This window comes from Jatropha curcas, chromosome 1 (genome assembly GCF_041381405.1).
Source record: "Jatropha curcas cultivar XTBG-Jc1 chromosome 1, XTBG_Jcur_1.0, whole genome shotgun sequence".
Taxonomy (NCBI): Eukaryota; Viridiplantae; Streptophyta; class Magnoliopsida; order Malpighiales; family Euphorbiaceae; genus Jatropha; species Jatropha curcas.
Window position 1 is genome coordinate 31,123,353 of NC_143151.1, and position 19,603 is coordinate 31,142,955.

General features: G+C 36.4%; 1 protein-coding gene across 1 annotated transcript; it reads left to right on the forward strand.

Annotated features, from left to right (window-relative positions):
• The first annotated feature begins 572 nt into the window (after positions 1-572).
• On the forward strand, positions 573-18,073 carry LOC149499375 (uncharacterized). Its single transcript, XM_089722639.1, is given in 4 exon segments — positions 573-914; positions 917-1,028; positions 17,616-17,782; positions 17,876-18,073. Coding segments are annotated over 4 exon segments (819 nt in total).
• Positions 18,074-19,603: the final 1,530 nt, after the last annotated feature.

Genomic DNA, 19,603 nt, shown 5'->3' on the forward strand with positions numbered 1-19,603 from the left:
TAGTTTTTTTAATTAATAATTTTATCGAATTTTAAATAAAGGATAATCGATTAATCAAAGTGAAATAAAATATTTGAAATTATTCAATTTGATTTTTATATTAATCATGTTTTGTTAGATTTTTATTAAAAATAAATTTTAGTTTGTAGTTTAGTTGGTTCGATTTCAATTTAGACAGACATAATCTTTCCAACAATAATAATCATAAATTGAAAATGAATTGGATAACAACAAAATCAAATTGATATTATCAATAGCCAAATCATATGAAAAAATTAAACCCCATCAAACAAAATATTAGGTTTTTGATTTTTTTTCCTTAACTAAACTAGTTTAGCTTCATATGTTATTGACAAGTTTAGGGAGAAAAACAGACTATAAAACTAGAATTTAAATGTTGAAATTATGTTTTAAAATTTGAAAAGCGAAAAATATATGTATTTAATTTAAATATTCATATTAATTTATAAAAAAAAATTAAAAATTTAGAAGCCATAACCCTAAGCTTACAATGATACTTTTCAAGAAATTACATTTGAATGGAATTAATTAGATCTTATAGGTTTTTGAAGATGCAAAAACACACAGGCTTTAGTCCAAAGTCCTTTAGACAAAGCTCTAATGAAATTCAAGTGTACAAAACTGAGGATGTTCCAAAAATCCAATTGGCATCGTCCGAGGATGTTAAGGAATGAGAGGAAGTGAGATGCGCAATCTGCATTGAGTACCCGCATAATGCTGTTCTTATACGGTGTTCTTCTTATGATAAGGGCTGTCGTCCTTACATGTGCAACACTGACTACAGCCATTCAAATTGCCTCGACCAACTCTGCAAGTCATCTACGTCGTCTCCATCAACATTAACAATCCAACAATTTCCTAGTGCAAGTGTGAACCCACTAGAGCTAGGCGAACCAATTTTTATACCAATAGTTATGAGGGTGAGTTAGAGGATAAGCTTAATCGCCCTTTGTGTCGTGGAGAAATCCATGGTTGGTTTGTTGCAGAGCCTGCTATAAAATTCATAAACTCCATGTTGGATTTAATTTTCTATTGTGGGCTTAATATGTAAAATAAATACGTACAACAGTCTAATTGTAAAGTCAATTTCAAATGTGGTCTTGATTGTGAATAATTGACTATTGAGATATCAACTGATTATAGATATTAAGTGTAGAGACCATTATATAATTTCTATTTTGTTAAAGGACCGAAATAGGAATTGTACTAACGCTACAGGTATATAAAGGTCGTAGTCCCCAGAGGAGTTGAATACGATTCAGTTTTACGTTCCTTTCGTACTGCTTCCGCTAAATCGATTCTTCAATTCTCTGGAAGGCTACAAACCTAATTCTACACATCAAGATCGACGAACAACGATGTCAGGTACGCAACCTTTTCTTATTCAATCTATTTTGTTGAATTTAGTGGTTTGCATGATCTAGATTATTGTGGAATTATTTGAGATTAATTCTTCACAAGTAGTGTCAGAGCCTTGTGCATAATTGCTAGATTTTAGATTGATTGTCATATATTTTTTTTTTTTATTAAACAAAACCCTCAATCCGTAAACAGTAGAGAAAACAAATAAAAAAAAAAATTTTGTTCTCACTGCTCTTGGGGAATACGAAGAACAGGTAAGAGGTTTTGATATTTAGTGTTTTGTGTTTTCTTTTGATTCAATCATGTGTTGGACCCTGATTTTCACGTCGGTGGTATTTTCACGATGGTGGTATTTTGTTTTTTGCTAGCCGGATTTTGTTTAGAAATAAAAAAAAAAAAAAAACAGTATAGGTTTATGGATTTTGATCGAAATTTTGGCTTGAGTATAACGCCATTGACGATTTCAGGGAATTATTGAACAAAGATTGTGTTTTTTTTCATGGTTGCCGTCAGTTTAACAACTGAAAACCTCCATTGTTGCTGGCGAATTTGCTTTGAAATTGCAGTTTAGGGATTTGTGATTTCAACACCGGTTTTGACTCCCTTGGCTGCCGTTCACCGTCCAACGGCGACTGGAGCTTGTCTTCGGTTGGAACTGGTGGTGTTGGCGGCAGAAAGGGTCTGGAACGGCAGGTGGAGAGAGTTGGCAGCAGACCTGTTATTTTCCATCTCTGATCGTTTTTGGTTTTAAGGTTAGGGATGGAAAATAATGGTTAGGTCCCTGGAAAACTTCAGATTAGGCCCCTAATTTCCTGTTTTCTTTCGTCTAGACCTATGGACATATATTTCATTAAATTAGACCCCGAACTTTATTTATTCAAATTTATTTAGTCCAATTTTATAACTTAGTCTCTAATTTAGTGACTTAAAGACTAGATTATATATATATATATATTTTTTGGGCTAAATAATTTTAGATTATTAAATATTTAGACAATCAATTCATTTAATTGCAATTGTTTTGTTTTAATTACAATTAAATGAATTAATTTGTCAACTTGAGATTAAATTTTAGAGTGATTACGTCCCTATTGTGTTAGATATTTGTTAAAATAAATTGATTTGATCAATAAGTCACCAAAGTGACCTCTATTGCTTGAATTGATTTATTTTAGAATATTAGACAGGTGTATTAGAATTCGTTGCGGATAGTTAATCGGCCCAAAGGAAGGTTGCTATCTGGCTGAGTTTTGAATACATGTTTGGCAATAAGTATGTGATAATTGTTTGATTATTTTCCATGACAATGATATATCGACCCAAAGGAAGATTTATTATTTGTCAGGACTATGTTATCAATATTTGATTGCTGCGTTGAGATACTAATTACAAGTTAATGTTTTACATCCAAAGATGAGAATATTAATGTTGTGTCTGTATCTTATTTCCATTTTTGATCTCTACTTATGTAAATTGTTTCATTTTTGGATTGTGAGCTTATACTTATCTATTTGTTTATTTTCTCTGATGTCAGCTAACATGTCATTTAATCCTGATTGTGTCCCTAAACTTGAGGGATCAAATTTTGAGTCTTGAAAATCAGACATTATGATCTTTCTGGGCTGTATGGATTTGGATCTTGCATTCAGGATGGACGAACCTACTCCTCTTACTGATACGAGCACTGATGTTCAAAGGGTTCAGTATGAGAAGTGGGAGCGTTCTAATCGCTTAGGTCTGATGATCATGCAGAAAGGAGTCCCAGAACATGTTCGAGACTCTGTCTCAGCTAAAAAGAACAATGCTCAAAACTATCTTGCCGAGCTGGAGAGGGCTTATGTCAAGAATGACAAAGCCGAAGTGGGAACACTTTTAGGAAAATTAACCTTTATGAAGTTTGCTGGCAATGGTGGTGTTCGGGAGCATATTCTTAGCATGTCTCAGATTGCAAAGAGACTGAAGTCGCTGGGGATGGCTTTACCAGATGACCTTTTAGTCCATTTGGTTATGAATTCTCTTCCTTCTCAGTATGGACAAATTAGGACTTCCTATAATTGTCAGCCGAATAAATGGACTCTTAACGAGCTCATTTCTCATTGTGTTGATGAGGAGGAAAAGATGAATTCTAACAAAAGAGAGAGTGCTCATTTTGTTTCTTCAGCTGGGAAGGGCAAGAATAAGAAAAGAAAAAGGCCTTCTGCAAAGATTGTTGAAAAGGCTATTGAGAAACCTGCTGCTGCTACTGCTGTAGATCCAGTACAAAAGAAGCCTTATGTGCCAAAATGCTTCTTTTGTGGAAAGACGGATCACTTGAGAAAGGACTGTCCTAAATTTGCTAATTGGCTTGCAAAGAAGGGTAAGTACCTTATTTTAGTCTGTTGTGAAGTTAATTTAACTTCAGCTCCTAAAAACACTTATTGGATGGATTCTGGTGCTACCGCTCATATAAGTGTTTCATTGCAGGGCTGCCTCAACTACAGAAAGCCAACTGACGGTGAAAGATACGTCTATGTGGGAAATGGCGATCCGGTTGAAGTAGAGGCAATTGGACATTTTAGATTATGTTTAAGTACTGGTTATTTTTTGGATCTTATAGATACTTTTGTTATTCCCTCTTTTAGAAGGAATTTGATTTCTGTTTCCTTTTTGGACAAATCTGGTTTTCATTGTTCTTTTGGAGACAGTGTATTTACTTTATCTATGAATTCAAAAGTTTTGGGTACTGGTTGCTTGAATGAATGTGATAATCTATATATGTTAGACATTGATACTAGTTATCATGAATCCCTGCATGTTACTACAAGAGGTACCAAAAGAAAGTTGAATATTGATAACTCAGCTGTACTTTGGCATAGACGTTTGGGTCATGTATCCAAATCAAGAATTGAGCGTCTTGTTTCTGATGGTATCTTAGATACACTTGATTACACAGGTTTGGATTCTTGTATTGAGTGTATTAAAGGAAAACAGACTAAACAAAAGAGGCTAGGTGCCATTCGGTCATCCAATGTTTTAGAACTGATTCATACAGATATTTGCGGTCCATTCCATATTGCAGCTAGAAATGGCCAAAGATATTTTATATCATTCATTGATGACTATTCTCGTTATGGTTACTTATATCTCATTCATGAAAAATCTGAGTCTTTGGACGTGTTTAAATCTTATAAAGCCGAAGTTGAAAATCAACTAGGAAAGAAGATTAAATCTGTTCGATCTGACCGTGGTGGTGAATATTATGGTAAATATGACGGTTCAGGCGAACAACGTCCAGGACCTTTTGCGCTTTTCCTATAGGAATGTGGAATTGTCCCTCAATATACAATGCCTGGTACTCCCAGCATGAATGGTGTATCTGAGAGACGTAATAGGACTCTTATGGATATGGTAAGGAGTATGATTAGTCATTCTACTTTACCAGAGTCTCTGTGGGGTGAAGCGTTAAAGACAGCAGCTTATCTTCTCAATAGGATTCCATCTAAAGTAGTTGCTAAAACACCTTATGAACTTTGGACTGGACGTAAGCCTAGTCTAAAGCATCTTCATGTTTGGGGATGTCCAGCTGAAGCAAGGCCTTACAAGCCGAATGAAACAAAACTGGACTCCAAAACTATCAGCAGCTACTTTGTTGGATATTCTTAGCGGTCTAGGGGTTACAAGTTTTATAATCCTACTTCCAGAACTTTTTTTGAAACCAGAATTACAACATTTTTTGAGGATGTGATTTTGGAGGGAGAAATAAAGAAAGAAACATTGTCTTTGAAGAGGAACCAAGTAAGGATGATTCGGTTCTCATTCCTTTTGTTGTTTCTGATAGCGTACAGACTCCAGTCGCTCCTGTCGCTATTCAAGATCCAATTCAAGACAATGCTATTCTTCCTTAAGAACAAATTCAACAACCTCAAGAATTAGAGCCTGTTCAAATGCCTTTGAGGAGATCTACTAGGGAGAGAAGAAGTGCTATTCCAGATGATTATATAGTGTTTCTTCAGGAACATGAGGATACTGTAGACATGATAGATGATGATCCAGTTAGTTTCTATCATGCCATGCAGAGTTCTGACTCTCATAAGTGGGTTGAGGAAATGAACGAAGAGTATAAGTCTATGCAAGACAATCAAGTTTGGGATCTTGTTTAATTACCTGAAGGAAAGAAACCCATTGGTTGCAAATGGATATTTAAAACCAAAAGGGATTCTCAAGGAAATGTGGAAAGATATAAAGCACGTCTTGTAGCAAAAGGCTTTACTCAAAAGGAAGGGATTGTGTAACATCCCTTTCCGGTCCACCCGTTAACTCAAATGAACCGAGCTGAGACGCTACAATCTGGTTGAACCTATGTACTTTCATGCTAATATCATGTTGTATGCTGAATATGATGTCAAGCTGTTGCTTTTTACATTAGGAAAATATAGATATGTACTTAATATTTACAAGACATGATACTCATTTTCAAAATGAAATGGGCCCAACTGTGTGCCCTGTACATGCCATGATAAGGATAGACAGAATCAAAATATCAAAATGAGTAGCTACCCTGAAGACTGAGTCTTCCACAGATGAACTGCAGCAGTTGTAAGCTGATTCTCTACGGTCCAGTCTCGCAACCTACGAGTTAAATAAATAACTCGCTGAGCAAATAATGCTCAGTGGATATCTCAATTTAATAAGAAATAAAACAATAAACATATAAGCACATATATCATTATACTTTCATGATTTTACCTGTTGTTCATGATGCTGTATAAATTTTGCAACTTTTATTAACCATCGTATAATTTATAAATAATAAATCACATAACTGCATGGCTCCATAAGGTTATAGTGAAACCAAAGTGATAAGAAGAACTGTATGAACTGTATGAAACTGGATGAATACTGTATGGCTGGGCTGTTATGGCCCGTATATAAATCATATCCACTCAACAGCCTATAGCTGGAGTACCAAACTGTATGGGGCGCAGATCTGCTATCCTATATCGCGACATAGTCTTATCTACGTGGTTTCTGCCTAACCTTAATGGAGCATATTATGTGTATTGTGATAATACAAGAATTATTTAGAAAATATCTAATGAGGAATAATGCATACCATTGATAACGTATAAAGTAACTTGCATGGAAATACTCTAGCTATTGCACCCGCGATGCAATTCTTACTAATATTTATGTAACTAAATTTTACCATTCAGATTAAGGAAATTCTTAGTTTGAATTTAAGTTCACTTAGAAGGTAAAATGCAGTAAAAATTTTAGGGTGAATGAATCTACATATGCATTCCAACATCATTTCTAATGTGTTCTTGAAATCTGCCAGGCAGCCTGTACATGTTTCACAAATCCTAGCATAACTCTTTCTGTATACGTCCAATTTAGGTTATTCTAAATTCTTTGGTTAGCTAACATCTTAAGGTACAAAGTTTTCTTCTATCACATCTCTTAATTACGTTGGCAAGGTAGTCACATATTGAGCTCAAGTAGCAACTGCCAGTCTGCCCTGCTGTTGGTTTAAAGCCTGCCCAGTTTATACTATTTTGGTCATATCTCTCAATTTATAACTCCAATTTAGGTGATTCTACATTCTATGGTTAGCAAACACATTAGGCTACAAATTTGTCTTCTACCACATCTCTTAATTACGTTGTTAAGGTAGTCAAACATTGAGCTCAAGTAGCAACTGTCAGTCTGCCCTGCTGTTGGGTTCCAGCCTGCACAGGTTATACTATTTTGGTCACAGATCTCAATTTATAACTCCAATTTAAGTGATTCTGAATTCTATGGTTAGCTAACACATTAGGGTATAAATTTGTCTTCTACCACATCTCTTAATGACGTTGGTAAGGTAGTCAAATATTTACCTAAATGAGCAACGTCCAGTCCGCCCAGACTGGTGGTTTCCAGCCTGCCTAGTCTGTACTATTTTGGTCATATCTCTCAATTTATAACTCCAATTTAGGTGATTCAAAAACTCATGGACAGCTAAAACATAGAGGAACAAATAACGCTTCTATAACACTCCCTAATTCCATCGTTAAATAGAGTCAAAATCAGGGTTAATTTACTGGTCAGTGATCCAACAAACCTGGTTCAGCATGAATTCAATGTCTACTTCATTCATTCAATTCATCCCATGCTTTATCACCATTTATAGACCTCTAATTCAACATTCAGCAAACCTTCAACCAAAAGAGCTTTACATCTTCTTCTTAGCTTCATTTTCCTCCAACTTTGAGCTCCCCTCTCCTATACATCATAACTCTTATAAATCATCTAAAATATCACAAAAGTATGAAATTTAAGAAAGGCTACTTACTTGGATAGAGTTCTAGGTTGAATTTAGTGTTTAAATCACATGAAAAGTGACGGAGAAAGGAAGGAGATGAAGAGAAAGATAAGAGGAGATGAAGAGGAAGATGGAGATGAAGAAGACGACGTTGAAGATGAAGATGAAGAAAATGAAGAAAGCAAACTGAAATGGAAGTCTCGTGCAGTCCAAATATTGTGTGTTAAAAATTACCAAATAGTACCTAAATTTTCCATATGTTACGTTTTAATACCTAAACTTTCTATTTTAGTGCAAGTAAGTCCTACTCCTTATACTTTGATCTTTTTGTTTCATTCAAGTAAGTCCACTTCTTTTACTTATTTATGGTACATCCCATTTTACCCCACTCTGGCGTTAACCGGTTTCTAGTTCGACCCGACTCGACTCATGTATATGCAACGATTCGATTCAGTAGGATGTTACAGTTCTACCCTCCTAAATAAAAAACTTCGTCCCGAAGTTTACCTGTTGTGAACAAATGTGGATACTGTTGTCGCATGATTTCTTCAGATTCCCAAGTTGCTTCTTCTGTTTTATGAGTCCTCCAAAGAACTTTTACTAATGCTATTTTCTTGTTTCGCAGTTCTTTAATTTCTCTGTCTAGGATCTGAACTGGTTCTTCTTCATAAGTGAGATCTAGCTGAATTTCAATCTCTTCTGCTGATAACACGTGTGATGGGTCTGATCTGTATCTCCTTAACATTGAAACGTGAAAGACATTATGAATTCGATCTAATGTCGAAGGTAATGCTAAGCGATAGGCTAATGGTCCTACACGTTCAACAATCTCATATGGACCAATGAACCTAGGACTAAGCTTACCCTTTCTTCCAAACCTTAGGATCTTTTTCCATGGTGACACTTTTAGAAATACTTTATCACCGACCATATATTCAATGTCCTTTCTCTTTAAATCAGAATAGGACTTCTGTCGATCACTTGCTTCTTTCAGCCGTTTTCTGATGATTTCCACTTTCTCTTCTGTTTCTCTAACCAGTTCTGGACCCAAAATCTTCTTCTCACTAAGTTCTGTCCAACACACAGGTGTCCTGCATTTTCTGCCATACAACGCTTCATATGGTGCCATCTTGATGCTCGATTGATAGTTGTTGTTGTAGGCAAATTCCATGAGATGTACATATCTGTCCCAGCTGCCTTCAAATTCTATAACACATTATCTCATCATGTCTTCCAAGATTTGAATTACTCTCTCTGACTGGCCATCTGTCTGAGGATGAAATGCAGTGCTGAAATGTAGTTTCGTTCCTAATGCGTCTTGCAGTTTACCCCAGAACTTCGATGTAAACCTTGGATCACGATCAGATATAATGGATGATGGAACTCCATGTAGTCGAACTATTTCTCTAACATAAATTTCTGCTAACTTGTCCAGAGAATAGTCCATCCTAACTGGTAGAAAGTGCGCAGACTTGGTTAATCTATCAACAATTACCCATACTGCATCATGCTTCTGCTGCGTCTGAGGTAATCCAGTAACAAAATCCATCGTGATCTAATCCCATTTCCATGTTGGCACTGTTATTGGATGAAGCAACCCAGCTGGCAATTGATGTTCTGCTTTTACTTGTTGACATGTCAAACATCTTGTTACAAAATTGCCAATGTCTTTCTTCATGCCTGGCCACCAATAGCCTTTCTTCAAATCTTGATACATCTTAGTACTGCCTGGATGCATTGTATATGGACTGTTGTGAGCTTCATGCAGAATCTTCTGTCTGATTTCCCCTTGTGGTACAACAACTCTGTCTTCATAGAACAATACTCCACTGTTATCCAATTTGAATTTCCCACCATGGTCTTCCTATACTTATTTAACCCAGATTGCTATTTGCTCATCTTTCTTCTGTGCTTCTGCAACTTCCTGAACCCAAGATGGTTGTACTTGCATCTGTGCTAGAATAGCTCCCTGCCGTTGCAACTCCATGCTGATTCTCATTGCTCTCAAAGCATACAATGGTTTTCGACTAAGGGCATCAGCTACCACATTAGCTTTACCCGGATGGTAATTAATGACATAATCATAATTAGCCAGAATCTGCATCCACTTCCGTTGTCTTGAATTCAAGTCTTTCTGTGTCGGTAAATACTTTAAACTCTGATGATCAGTGTAAATGTAACACTTTTCACCGTATAGATAATGCCTCCATACTTTGAACGCTAGAATAATGGCTGCCAGTTCTAAATCATGGGTTGGATAATTCAATTCATGTGGCTTCAATTGTCTGGAGACATAAGCTACCACTTTACTGTCTTGCATGAGTACACATCCTAACCCAGTATGAGAGGCATCACTGTAAATCTCAAATTCTTTACCTGACACTGGTTGGGTCAACACTGGTGCTTCAGTCAACTTTTTCTTCAAAGTTTCAAAACTCTGCTGACACTTATCATCCCATTGGAATACAACCTCTTTCTTCAATAATCTTGTTAAAGGTGATGCAATGATGGAGAATCCCTTTATGAACTTTCTGTAATAGCCGGCTAAACCTAGAAAACTTCGAACTTCTGTAACATTCCTGGGTGGTTTCCAATCAATAATAGCTTCGATCTTCTTAGGATCCACTCTGATACCCTCTGATGACACCACATGTCCTAAGAAAGAAACTTCTTCTAGCCAAAATTCACATTTACTGAGCTTGGCATACAGCTGTTTATCCCTCAGTGTCTGAAGTACAATCCGCAAATGTTTATCATGTTCAACCCTGTCTCTGGAGTAGACCAAAATGTCATCTATAAACACCACCACGAACTGATCCAGATATGAATGAAACACACGGTTCATAAGATCCATGAAAACCGCCGGTGCATTAGTGAGACCGAATGGCATTACTAAAAATTCATAGTGACCATATCGGGTCCTGAATGCTGTCTTGGAGATATCTTCTTCCTTTATCCGCAACTGATGGTATCCTGACCTGAGATCGATCTTAGAAAACATGCCTGCACCCTTTAGCTGATCAAACAAATCGTCGATGCGAGGCAATGGATACTTATTCTTGATTGTCAGCTTGTTCAGCTGTCTGTAATCAACACACAGTCTGAGTGATCCATCTTTCTTCTTGACGAATAACACCGGTGCTCCCCAAGGTGATACACTGGGTCAAATAAAGCCTTTGTCTAATAACTCCTGCAGCTGAATCTTTAACTCTTTTAGCTCTACTGGTGCCATTCTGTAAGGTGAAATTGATACTGGTGCTGCTCCAGGATAGACATTTATGGTAAACTCCACTTCCCTCCTTGGTGGTAACCCTGGTAACTCTTCTGGAAATACGTCTGGATAATCACATACTGTTGGTATGTCTTGCACTTTTAACTTTTCTTTATCTGCTGTCAGTGCATATACCAAATATGCATCACAACCCTTCTGAATTAATCTTTTTGCTGCCATGGCTGATATCACATTACCTAGAAACTCTCGCCGTTTTCCGACGACTATAATCTCTTCTCCTGCTGCTGTATATAATGTCACCCTTTTCTTTGCACAATCAACTATAGCCTGATGTCTGGATAGCCAATCCATACCCAGAATAACATCAAATTCTCTGAATGGTAACTCCATAAGGTCTCCTGGAAACTCCTTTCCATGAATAACAATTGGACATTCTTTGACTACTGTATGGGTTTTTACTGCATCTCCTAATAGATTAGTAACCAAAATACCCTGACTCATATGTGCAACTGCTAACCCTTTAACCCAATGTTTAGGTATGCTAATGTATGAATGTGATGATCCAGGATCAATTAAAGCATAAACTGTATGATCAAATAAAGAAAACGCACCAACTATGACATCTGGAGCTTCCTCATCTTCTTTGGCTCGCATAGCATAGACCCTGGCTGGAACTCTGGTATCAGGTCTGTCCATAGTCTCTGACTGCTGTCTCTGCCCTCCGGAGCTCTCACCTCTACTCCGACCTCTACCTCTGCCTGCTATGAACTATGTAGAAACTTCTGCCCTCTTAGGACAGTCCTTCTTCTGATGGTCTGATGCTCCACATATCATGCATCTACCTGTCACCATCCAACAATCTCCACCATGCCGTCTGCCACAATGCTCACAAGGTGGAAAAGTATAACCATCGGACCCTGTGCCTCTACTGGTGCCTCTACCAGCTCCTCTGCCTGAACCTCGATCACCACCGGCAGAACTAGCCACAACTGATGCCGTTGGCGCATGAGCACCCCTAGCTGTGCCGTGGCTAAAAGGATGCCTAGGACCAGCTGAAGTACTACCACCTTTGAATCTCTTGCTCTCCGACTGATATGTACTGGGTGCACTCTGAGTCTGATCTCTCTTCTACTGAGACCGCTGGCGTCTGGTACGCTGACTGGCCTGAATTCGCTCTATCTCCTGAGCTGCCTCTACCAAAGCTGAGAACTCTCTAAATCTGGAAGCTACCACTCCCATCTGAATCTCATCATTCAGGCCCTCCTGAAACTTTTTACACCTCTCTACCTCTGTAGCCACTATTCGGTCACCATACCTGCTGAGTCTTGTGAATTCTCTTTCGTATTCTGCAACTGACATTCTGTTCTATCTCAGGTATAAGAATTCCTTCCTTCTAGCATCAAGATAAGCCTCTGTGATGAACTTTTTCTTGAATTCATCCAAAAAGAATTGCCAGGTATGCTGCTCTGCTGGTACTCTCTGCTAAACAGTACTCCACCATGTGTATGCCTCATCTATCAGTAATGACGTAGCACAAATCAACTTGTCCTCTGGTGTACACTATAACTGTTCCAGGATTCTTGACGTCCCATCTAACCAATACTCAGCTATTTCTGGACTGTCATCCTTGCTAGCTCTGAATTCTTTTGCACCGTATTTTCTAAGCTTTTCTAATGGGGGCTTTCTTTCTCTATCTATTACTACTGGTGCCTGAGGTATCACCCCTGCAATCTGTCTAAAAGTATCTGCAAGTTGCTTTAACAGCACCTCTTGACTTGGTGCTACTGGAGCCTCACCCCCCACTGCTCTGGAGGCGTGTGACTCGCTCTCACCTTCCTGTGACATCCTCCTAAAAGAATAACAACTGCTTAGTTCATCAGGGTAGTCATGGCATGTACACTATAATGACATATGCATGCAAGCCCGAGGAAACTAAACCTAGGGCTCTGATACCAAAATTTGTAACATCCCTTCCCGGTCCACCCGTTAACTCAAATGAACCGAGCTGAGACGCTACAATCTGATTGAACCTATGTCCTTTCATGCTAATATCATGTTGTATGCTGAATATGATGTCAAGCTGTTGCTTTTTACATTAGGAAAATATAGATATGTACTTAATATTTACAAGACATGATACTAATTTTCAAAATGAAATGGGCCCAACTGTGTGCCCTGTACATGCCATGATAAGGATAGACAGAATCAAAATATCAAAATGAGTAGCTACCCTGAAGACTGAGTCTTCCACAGATGAACTACAACAGTTGTAAGCTGATTCTCTACGGTCCAGTCTCGAAACCTACAAGTTAAATAAATAACTCGCTGAGCAAATAATGCTCAGTGGATATCTCAATTTAATAAGAAATAAAACAATAAACATATAAGCACACATATCATTATACTTTCATGATTTTACCTGTTGTTCATGATGCTGTATAAATTTTGCAACTTTTATTAACCATCGTATAATTTATAAATAATAAATCACATAACTGCATGGCTCCATAAGATTATAGTGAAACCAAAGTGATAAGAAGAACTGTATGAAACTGGATGAATACTGTATGGCTGGGCTGTTATGGCCCGTATATAAATCATATCCACTCAACAGCCTGTAGCTGGAGTACCAAACTGTATGGGGCGCAGATCTGCTATCTTATGTCGCGACATAGTCTTATCTACGTGGTTTCTGCCTAACCTTAATGGAGCATATTATGTGTATTGTGATAATACAAGAATTATTTAGAAAATATCTAATGAGGAATAATGCATACCATTGATAACGTATAAAGTAACTTGCATGGAAATACTCTAGCTATTGCACCCGCGATGCAATTCTTACTAATATTTATGTAACTAAATTTTACCATTCAGATTAAGGAAATTCTTAGTTTGAATTTAAGTTCACTTAGAAGGTAAAATGCAGTAAAAATTTTAGGGTGAATGAATCTACATATGCATTCCAACATCATTTCTAATGTGTTCTTGAAATCTGTCAGGCAGCCTGTACATGTTTCACAAATCCTATCATAACTCTTTCTGTATACGTCCAATTTAGGTTATTCTAAATTCTATGGTTAGCTAACATCTTAAGGTACAAAGTTTTCTTCTATCACATCTCTTAATTACGTTGGCAAGGTAGTCACATATTGAGCTCAAATAGCAACTGTCAGTCTGCCCTGCTGTTGGTTTCCAGCCTGCCCAGTTTATACTATTTTGGTCATATCTCTCAATTTATAACTCCAATTTAGGTGATTCTACATTCTATGGTTAGCTAACACATTAGGCTACAAATTTTTCTTCTACCACATCTCTTAATTACGTTGTTAAGGTAGTCAAACATTGAGCTCAAGTAGCAACTGTCAGTCTGCCCTGCTGTTGGGTTCCAGCCTGCACAGGTTATACTATTTTGGTCACAGATCTCAATTTATAACTCCAATTTAAGTGATTCTAAATTATATGGTTAGCTAACACATTAGGGTACAAATTTGTCTTCTACCACATCTCTTAATGACGTTGGTAAGGTAGTCAAATATTTACCTAAATGAGCAACGTCCAGTCCGCCCAGACTGGTGGTTTCCAGCCTGCCTAGTCTGTACTATTTTGGTCATATCTTTCAATTTATAACTCCAATTTAGGTGATTCAAAAACTCATGGATAGCTAAAACATAGAGGAACAAATAACGCTTCTATAACACTCCCTAATTCCATCGTTAAACAGAGTCAAAAGTAGGGTTAAGTTACTGGTCAGTGATCCAACAAACCTGGTTCAGCATGAATTCAATGTCTACTTCATTCATTCAATTCATCCCATGCTTTATCACCATTTATAGACCTCTAATTCAACATTCAGCAACATATCTTTGCATTATCCACACACAACAGAAGTGTTCATGCAAGAAAATGTGAAAAACTAAAAGAGATATCAAACCTTCAACCAAAAGAGCTTTACATCTTCTTCTTAGCTTCCTTTTCCTCCAACTTTGAGCTCCCCTCTCCTATACATCATAACTCTTATAAATCATCTAAAATATCACAAAAGTATGAAATTTAAGAAAGGCTACTTACTTGGATAGAGTTCTAGGTTGAATTTAGTGTTTAAATCACATGAAAAGTGACGGAGAAAGGAAGGAGATGAAGAGAAAGATAAGAGGAGATGAAGAGGAAGATGGAGATGAAGAAGACGACGTTGAAGATGAAGATGAAGAAAATGAAGAAAGCAAACTGAAATGGAAGTCTCGTGTAGTCCAAATATTGTGTGTTAAAAATTACCAAATAGTACCTAAATTTTCCATATGTTACGTTTTAATACCTAAACTTTCTATTTTAGTGCAAGTAAGTCCTACTCCTTATACTTTGATCTTTTTGTTTCATTCAAGTAAGTCCACTTCTTTTACTTATTTATGGTACATCCCATTTTACCCCACTCTGGTGTTAACCGGTTTCTAGTTCGACCCGACTCGACTCATGTATATGCAACGATTCGATTCAGTAGGATGTTACAGATTGACTATAAAGAAACCTTCTCTCCAGTTTCTTCGAAGGATTCTTTTAGGACAATCATGGCCTAAGTTGCGAATCTTGATCTTGAGCTTCATCAAATGGATGTTAAGACTGCGTTTCTCAATGGCGACATTGATGAAACAATATATATGGTGCAACCAGAAAATTTTGTAATTGGAGATCCAAAACATCTGGTATGCAAATTAAAGAAATCCATTTATGGACTCAAGCAAGCTTCTCGTCAATGGTACTTTAAGTTCAACCAAGTAATTGTCTCGTTTGGTTTTGAGGCAAATGCTGTTGAAAATTGTGTGTACCATAAGTTCAGTGGGAGTAGGTTTATCTTTTTGGTCTTATATGTGGATGACATACTTCTTGCTACTAATTGTAAAGTCTTGCTGCATGAAACCAAAGTTTTTCTTTCAAAGCATTTTGAGATGAAAAATTTAGGTGAAGCTTCTTTTGTTTTAGGGATTCAGATACATCGAGACCGTTCTCGAGGTATTCTTGGATTATCACAAAAGAGCTATATTGATAAAGTGCTCAAGAGATTTAGTATGCAGAATTCTAGACCATTGGATACCCCTATTGCAAAAGGTGATAAATTTAGTAATCAACAATGTCCAAAGAGTGAACTTGAAATTCAGGAAATGCAAAAGGTTCCTTATGCGTCAGCTGTAGGAAGTCTTATGTATGTTCAAGTTTGTACTCGTCCAGACATTTCTTTTATAGTTGGCATGTTAGGTAGATATCTCAGCAATCCAAGAATGGATCATTGGAAAGCAGCCAAAAGAGTCATGAGATATCTTCAGAGGACTAAGGGACATATGCTCACATATAGGAGATCAGATCAGCTTGAGATCATTGGGTATACTGATTCTGATTTCGCTGGATGCCAAGACAGTAGAAAATCCACATCTGGCTACGTTTTTCTATTGGATGGCGGTGCTATTTCTTGGAAGAGTGTGAAACAAACTCTAGTGGCAACCTCCACCATGGAAGCTGAATTTGTAGCATCTTATGAGGCATCCAATCAAGCTATTTGGTTGAGAAACCTTGTCACTGGGCTGCGTGTAGTAGGTGGAGTAGAAAGACCACTGAAGTTGTATTGTGACAGCAGGTCAGCCGTTTTATTCTCCAACAACAACAGGAGCTCTTCTCGATCAAAACACATTGAGATTAAGTTCTTGGCTGTGAAGGAGAGGGTACAGAGTGGACAGATATCCTTAGAGCATATTGGAACAAACTCTATGATTGCGGATCCGCTTACAAAGGCAGTGATACCGAAAGTTTTCCATGAGCACACCGCTCATATGGGTATCGTTTTGTTTGAAACTGTCTAGTTTTAGTGGGAGTTTGCTCTTTATGTATACATTATGTTTTTGAATGCTCTATTTTGTTTTGGATATGTTTTATTATGTTAATGAAATTTTGTTGAGTACTCATTTTGGTTGATGGTTACACTCTGTATTATTATTGTTTTGCTTGATCTCACTTTTGTTGGTGACCAGTTGGAAACAGATATGATGATCACATTACATGTAGTTTTCATGCTACACTTCTATAATGAATCTATGTCATTTAGGGGTATTGGTAATGTAGTAGATGATGAACTTAGTCATGAGATCTATGGCGAATGTTTCTTCAGTTCTTTATCAATATAACTAATGGACAAGATTGTTTTTGGATACCTTGTATGACTGCGTTTGTTGAGCTCATTTTGGTGTATGTATTTTATTTAACATATGTTCGCCCAAGTGGAAGATTGTTGGATTTAATTTTCTATTGTGGACTTAATATGTAAAATAAATACGTACAGCAGTCTAATTGTAAAGTCAATTTCAAATGTGGTCTTGATTGTGAATAATTGACTATTGAGGTATCAACTGATTATAGATATTAAGTGTAGAGACCATTATATAATTTCTATTTTGTTAAAGGACCGAAATAGGAATTGTACTAACGCTACAGGTATATAAAGGTCGTGGTCCCCAGAGGAGTTGAATACGATTCAGTTTTACGTTCCTTTCGTACTGCTTCCGCTAAATCGATTCTTCAATTCTCTGGAAGGCTGCAAACTTAATTCTACACATCAAGATCGACGAACAACGATATCAGGTACGCAACCTTTTCTTATTCAATCTATTTTGTTGAATCTAGTGGTTTGCATGATCTAGGTTATTGTGGAATTATTTGAGATTAATTCTTCACACTCCAAAGCAAGGAGCTGTTGTTATGAAAATTGTGATTTTATTGGGAACTATTCAGAACTAAGGAAGCATTCAAGATCTGAACATCCTGCTGTGCGGCCATCGGAGGTGGACCCAGAATGACAGCGTGATTGGACAAGGCTGGTTCATGAATCTGACTTTGCAGATGTAGTTATATGTTGTCCTCAGTAAGTGAAGGAGAAGAATCAATGGCGGAGAAACAGGAGATTCTGTTGCCTCATTCATTAGAGTATTGGACAGATGACTATTGGACATATATTAGAAGACGGGATCAAGAGAGGAACAATGTTAGGAGAAACAGAAGAAGCACAGGGGATCAAGAGAAACAGAAGAAGCACAAGGGATCAACAGAGCAACAACAATGTCAGAAGCACAAGGGATCAAGAGAGTAACAATGTTAGGAGAAACAGAAGGGATGAACGCGATAATGATAGTTGAAACTACTGGTTTTGGAAGCATTGAAGTTAGGATATAAGAGCAACTCTAACGGAAACGTGAATTTTGGCTTATCTAATGTTTAAATCAGAAAAATGGACAGTTGAATAACAATATCTTTCTTAATACTACTGTCTATTTAACCTGTTAAGCTAATGCATAAAAAAAAAAAAAAATAGAAACTGTAAAGCACACCCTTTATTTTCAAAGAGTCTGTTAAATAGTGTGACCAACTGTTTAATTCTTTTTTTATTATTAATTTTATTTTCCTCTTACACTATCTTTTCTTCACGTTAATCACGCTCAATCTATTTCTTCTTGACACTGAACTTATTAATACAGATCATCATAAAATCCTATTCTAATTAAGATGGACTGAGAAGTCCTTTTTCAAATTCAATATTCACAAATAAACTTATACCTATATCATTATTAACATCTTCTATTTAATATGCCATATAAGCTTCAACTCACGCTCAGATTGGAGTTGCTCTAATGACATTAGTTATGCCTTTAAGCTTCTCCATTGAGTTTTTATTTATGTTTTTATAGTTGGATGCTCAGATTGAAAATAATTTATAATGAAATGTTTCAAAGGTTTTTTTTTTTTTTTTTTTTTTTTTAAATGAATGGGGTGCTTGCAATTTAATATTATTTTATTTTAGTTTTTCAGATTAAATGAACTTCAATTTTATCTTTGAAAAAATTACTCTTTACTAATATTATGATTTTTCTAATACTTTGCTTTTGAGAAACAAATTATTACACGCAGAAAAATCAAAATAAAATATTAATTTCTTTGTTTCCTTTTATTTGCATTTCACACCAACCATGTGAAAATCAGTAGAGTTCTTCTCACATATATTTTTTATTACATTTATTAATCCAACCAGGATTTGATTAAAAAATTATTAACTTTTATTTGTGAAAATAAAATTTAGAATAAAATTAAGTCATTCTACTTAATTGTTAAATAAATAAATTTAATTAAATAACTTTAAATAAAAATTTAAAAGAAAATCGTGTGATTTATATTTAATCGCACCCTCTTATTAAATAATGGAATATTAGGTTTTATTTTTATTTTTTGGTAGAAGCATTAATAAACGAACTCTCTTAAACCATTACCTCATTACCGTTCGTCTCCTGTCACGGCCAAGCCAAACCTGGTTTATTTCTCGCTATTCTCTGTCTATTTATTCCTCTAGCTAGAGGGTTTGATTGAGCAAAAGAACGACTTACCGTTTATCTCACCACTGGTATTGATCGAGCTCTTTCTCTTTCCTAGGGTTTTCATATCTTCGCTTCAGATATTTGTATTGCTATTGTATTTTAGATTCTCGGGATTTATTTGCTACTAAGAGAATGAAACAAAAAGATTGCGAGTCTCATTCTCTGGTTTTCAATGAAATATGAAGCAGTTAGAGTCTTGAATTACTTTTGTTTTGGTTTTGCAGTATAGTTATTTCAATTTCTTAATTAATGTTTTAACTTAGCTTACATGCTGTCTTTTTTAATGTTTTTTTTTTTTTT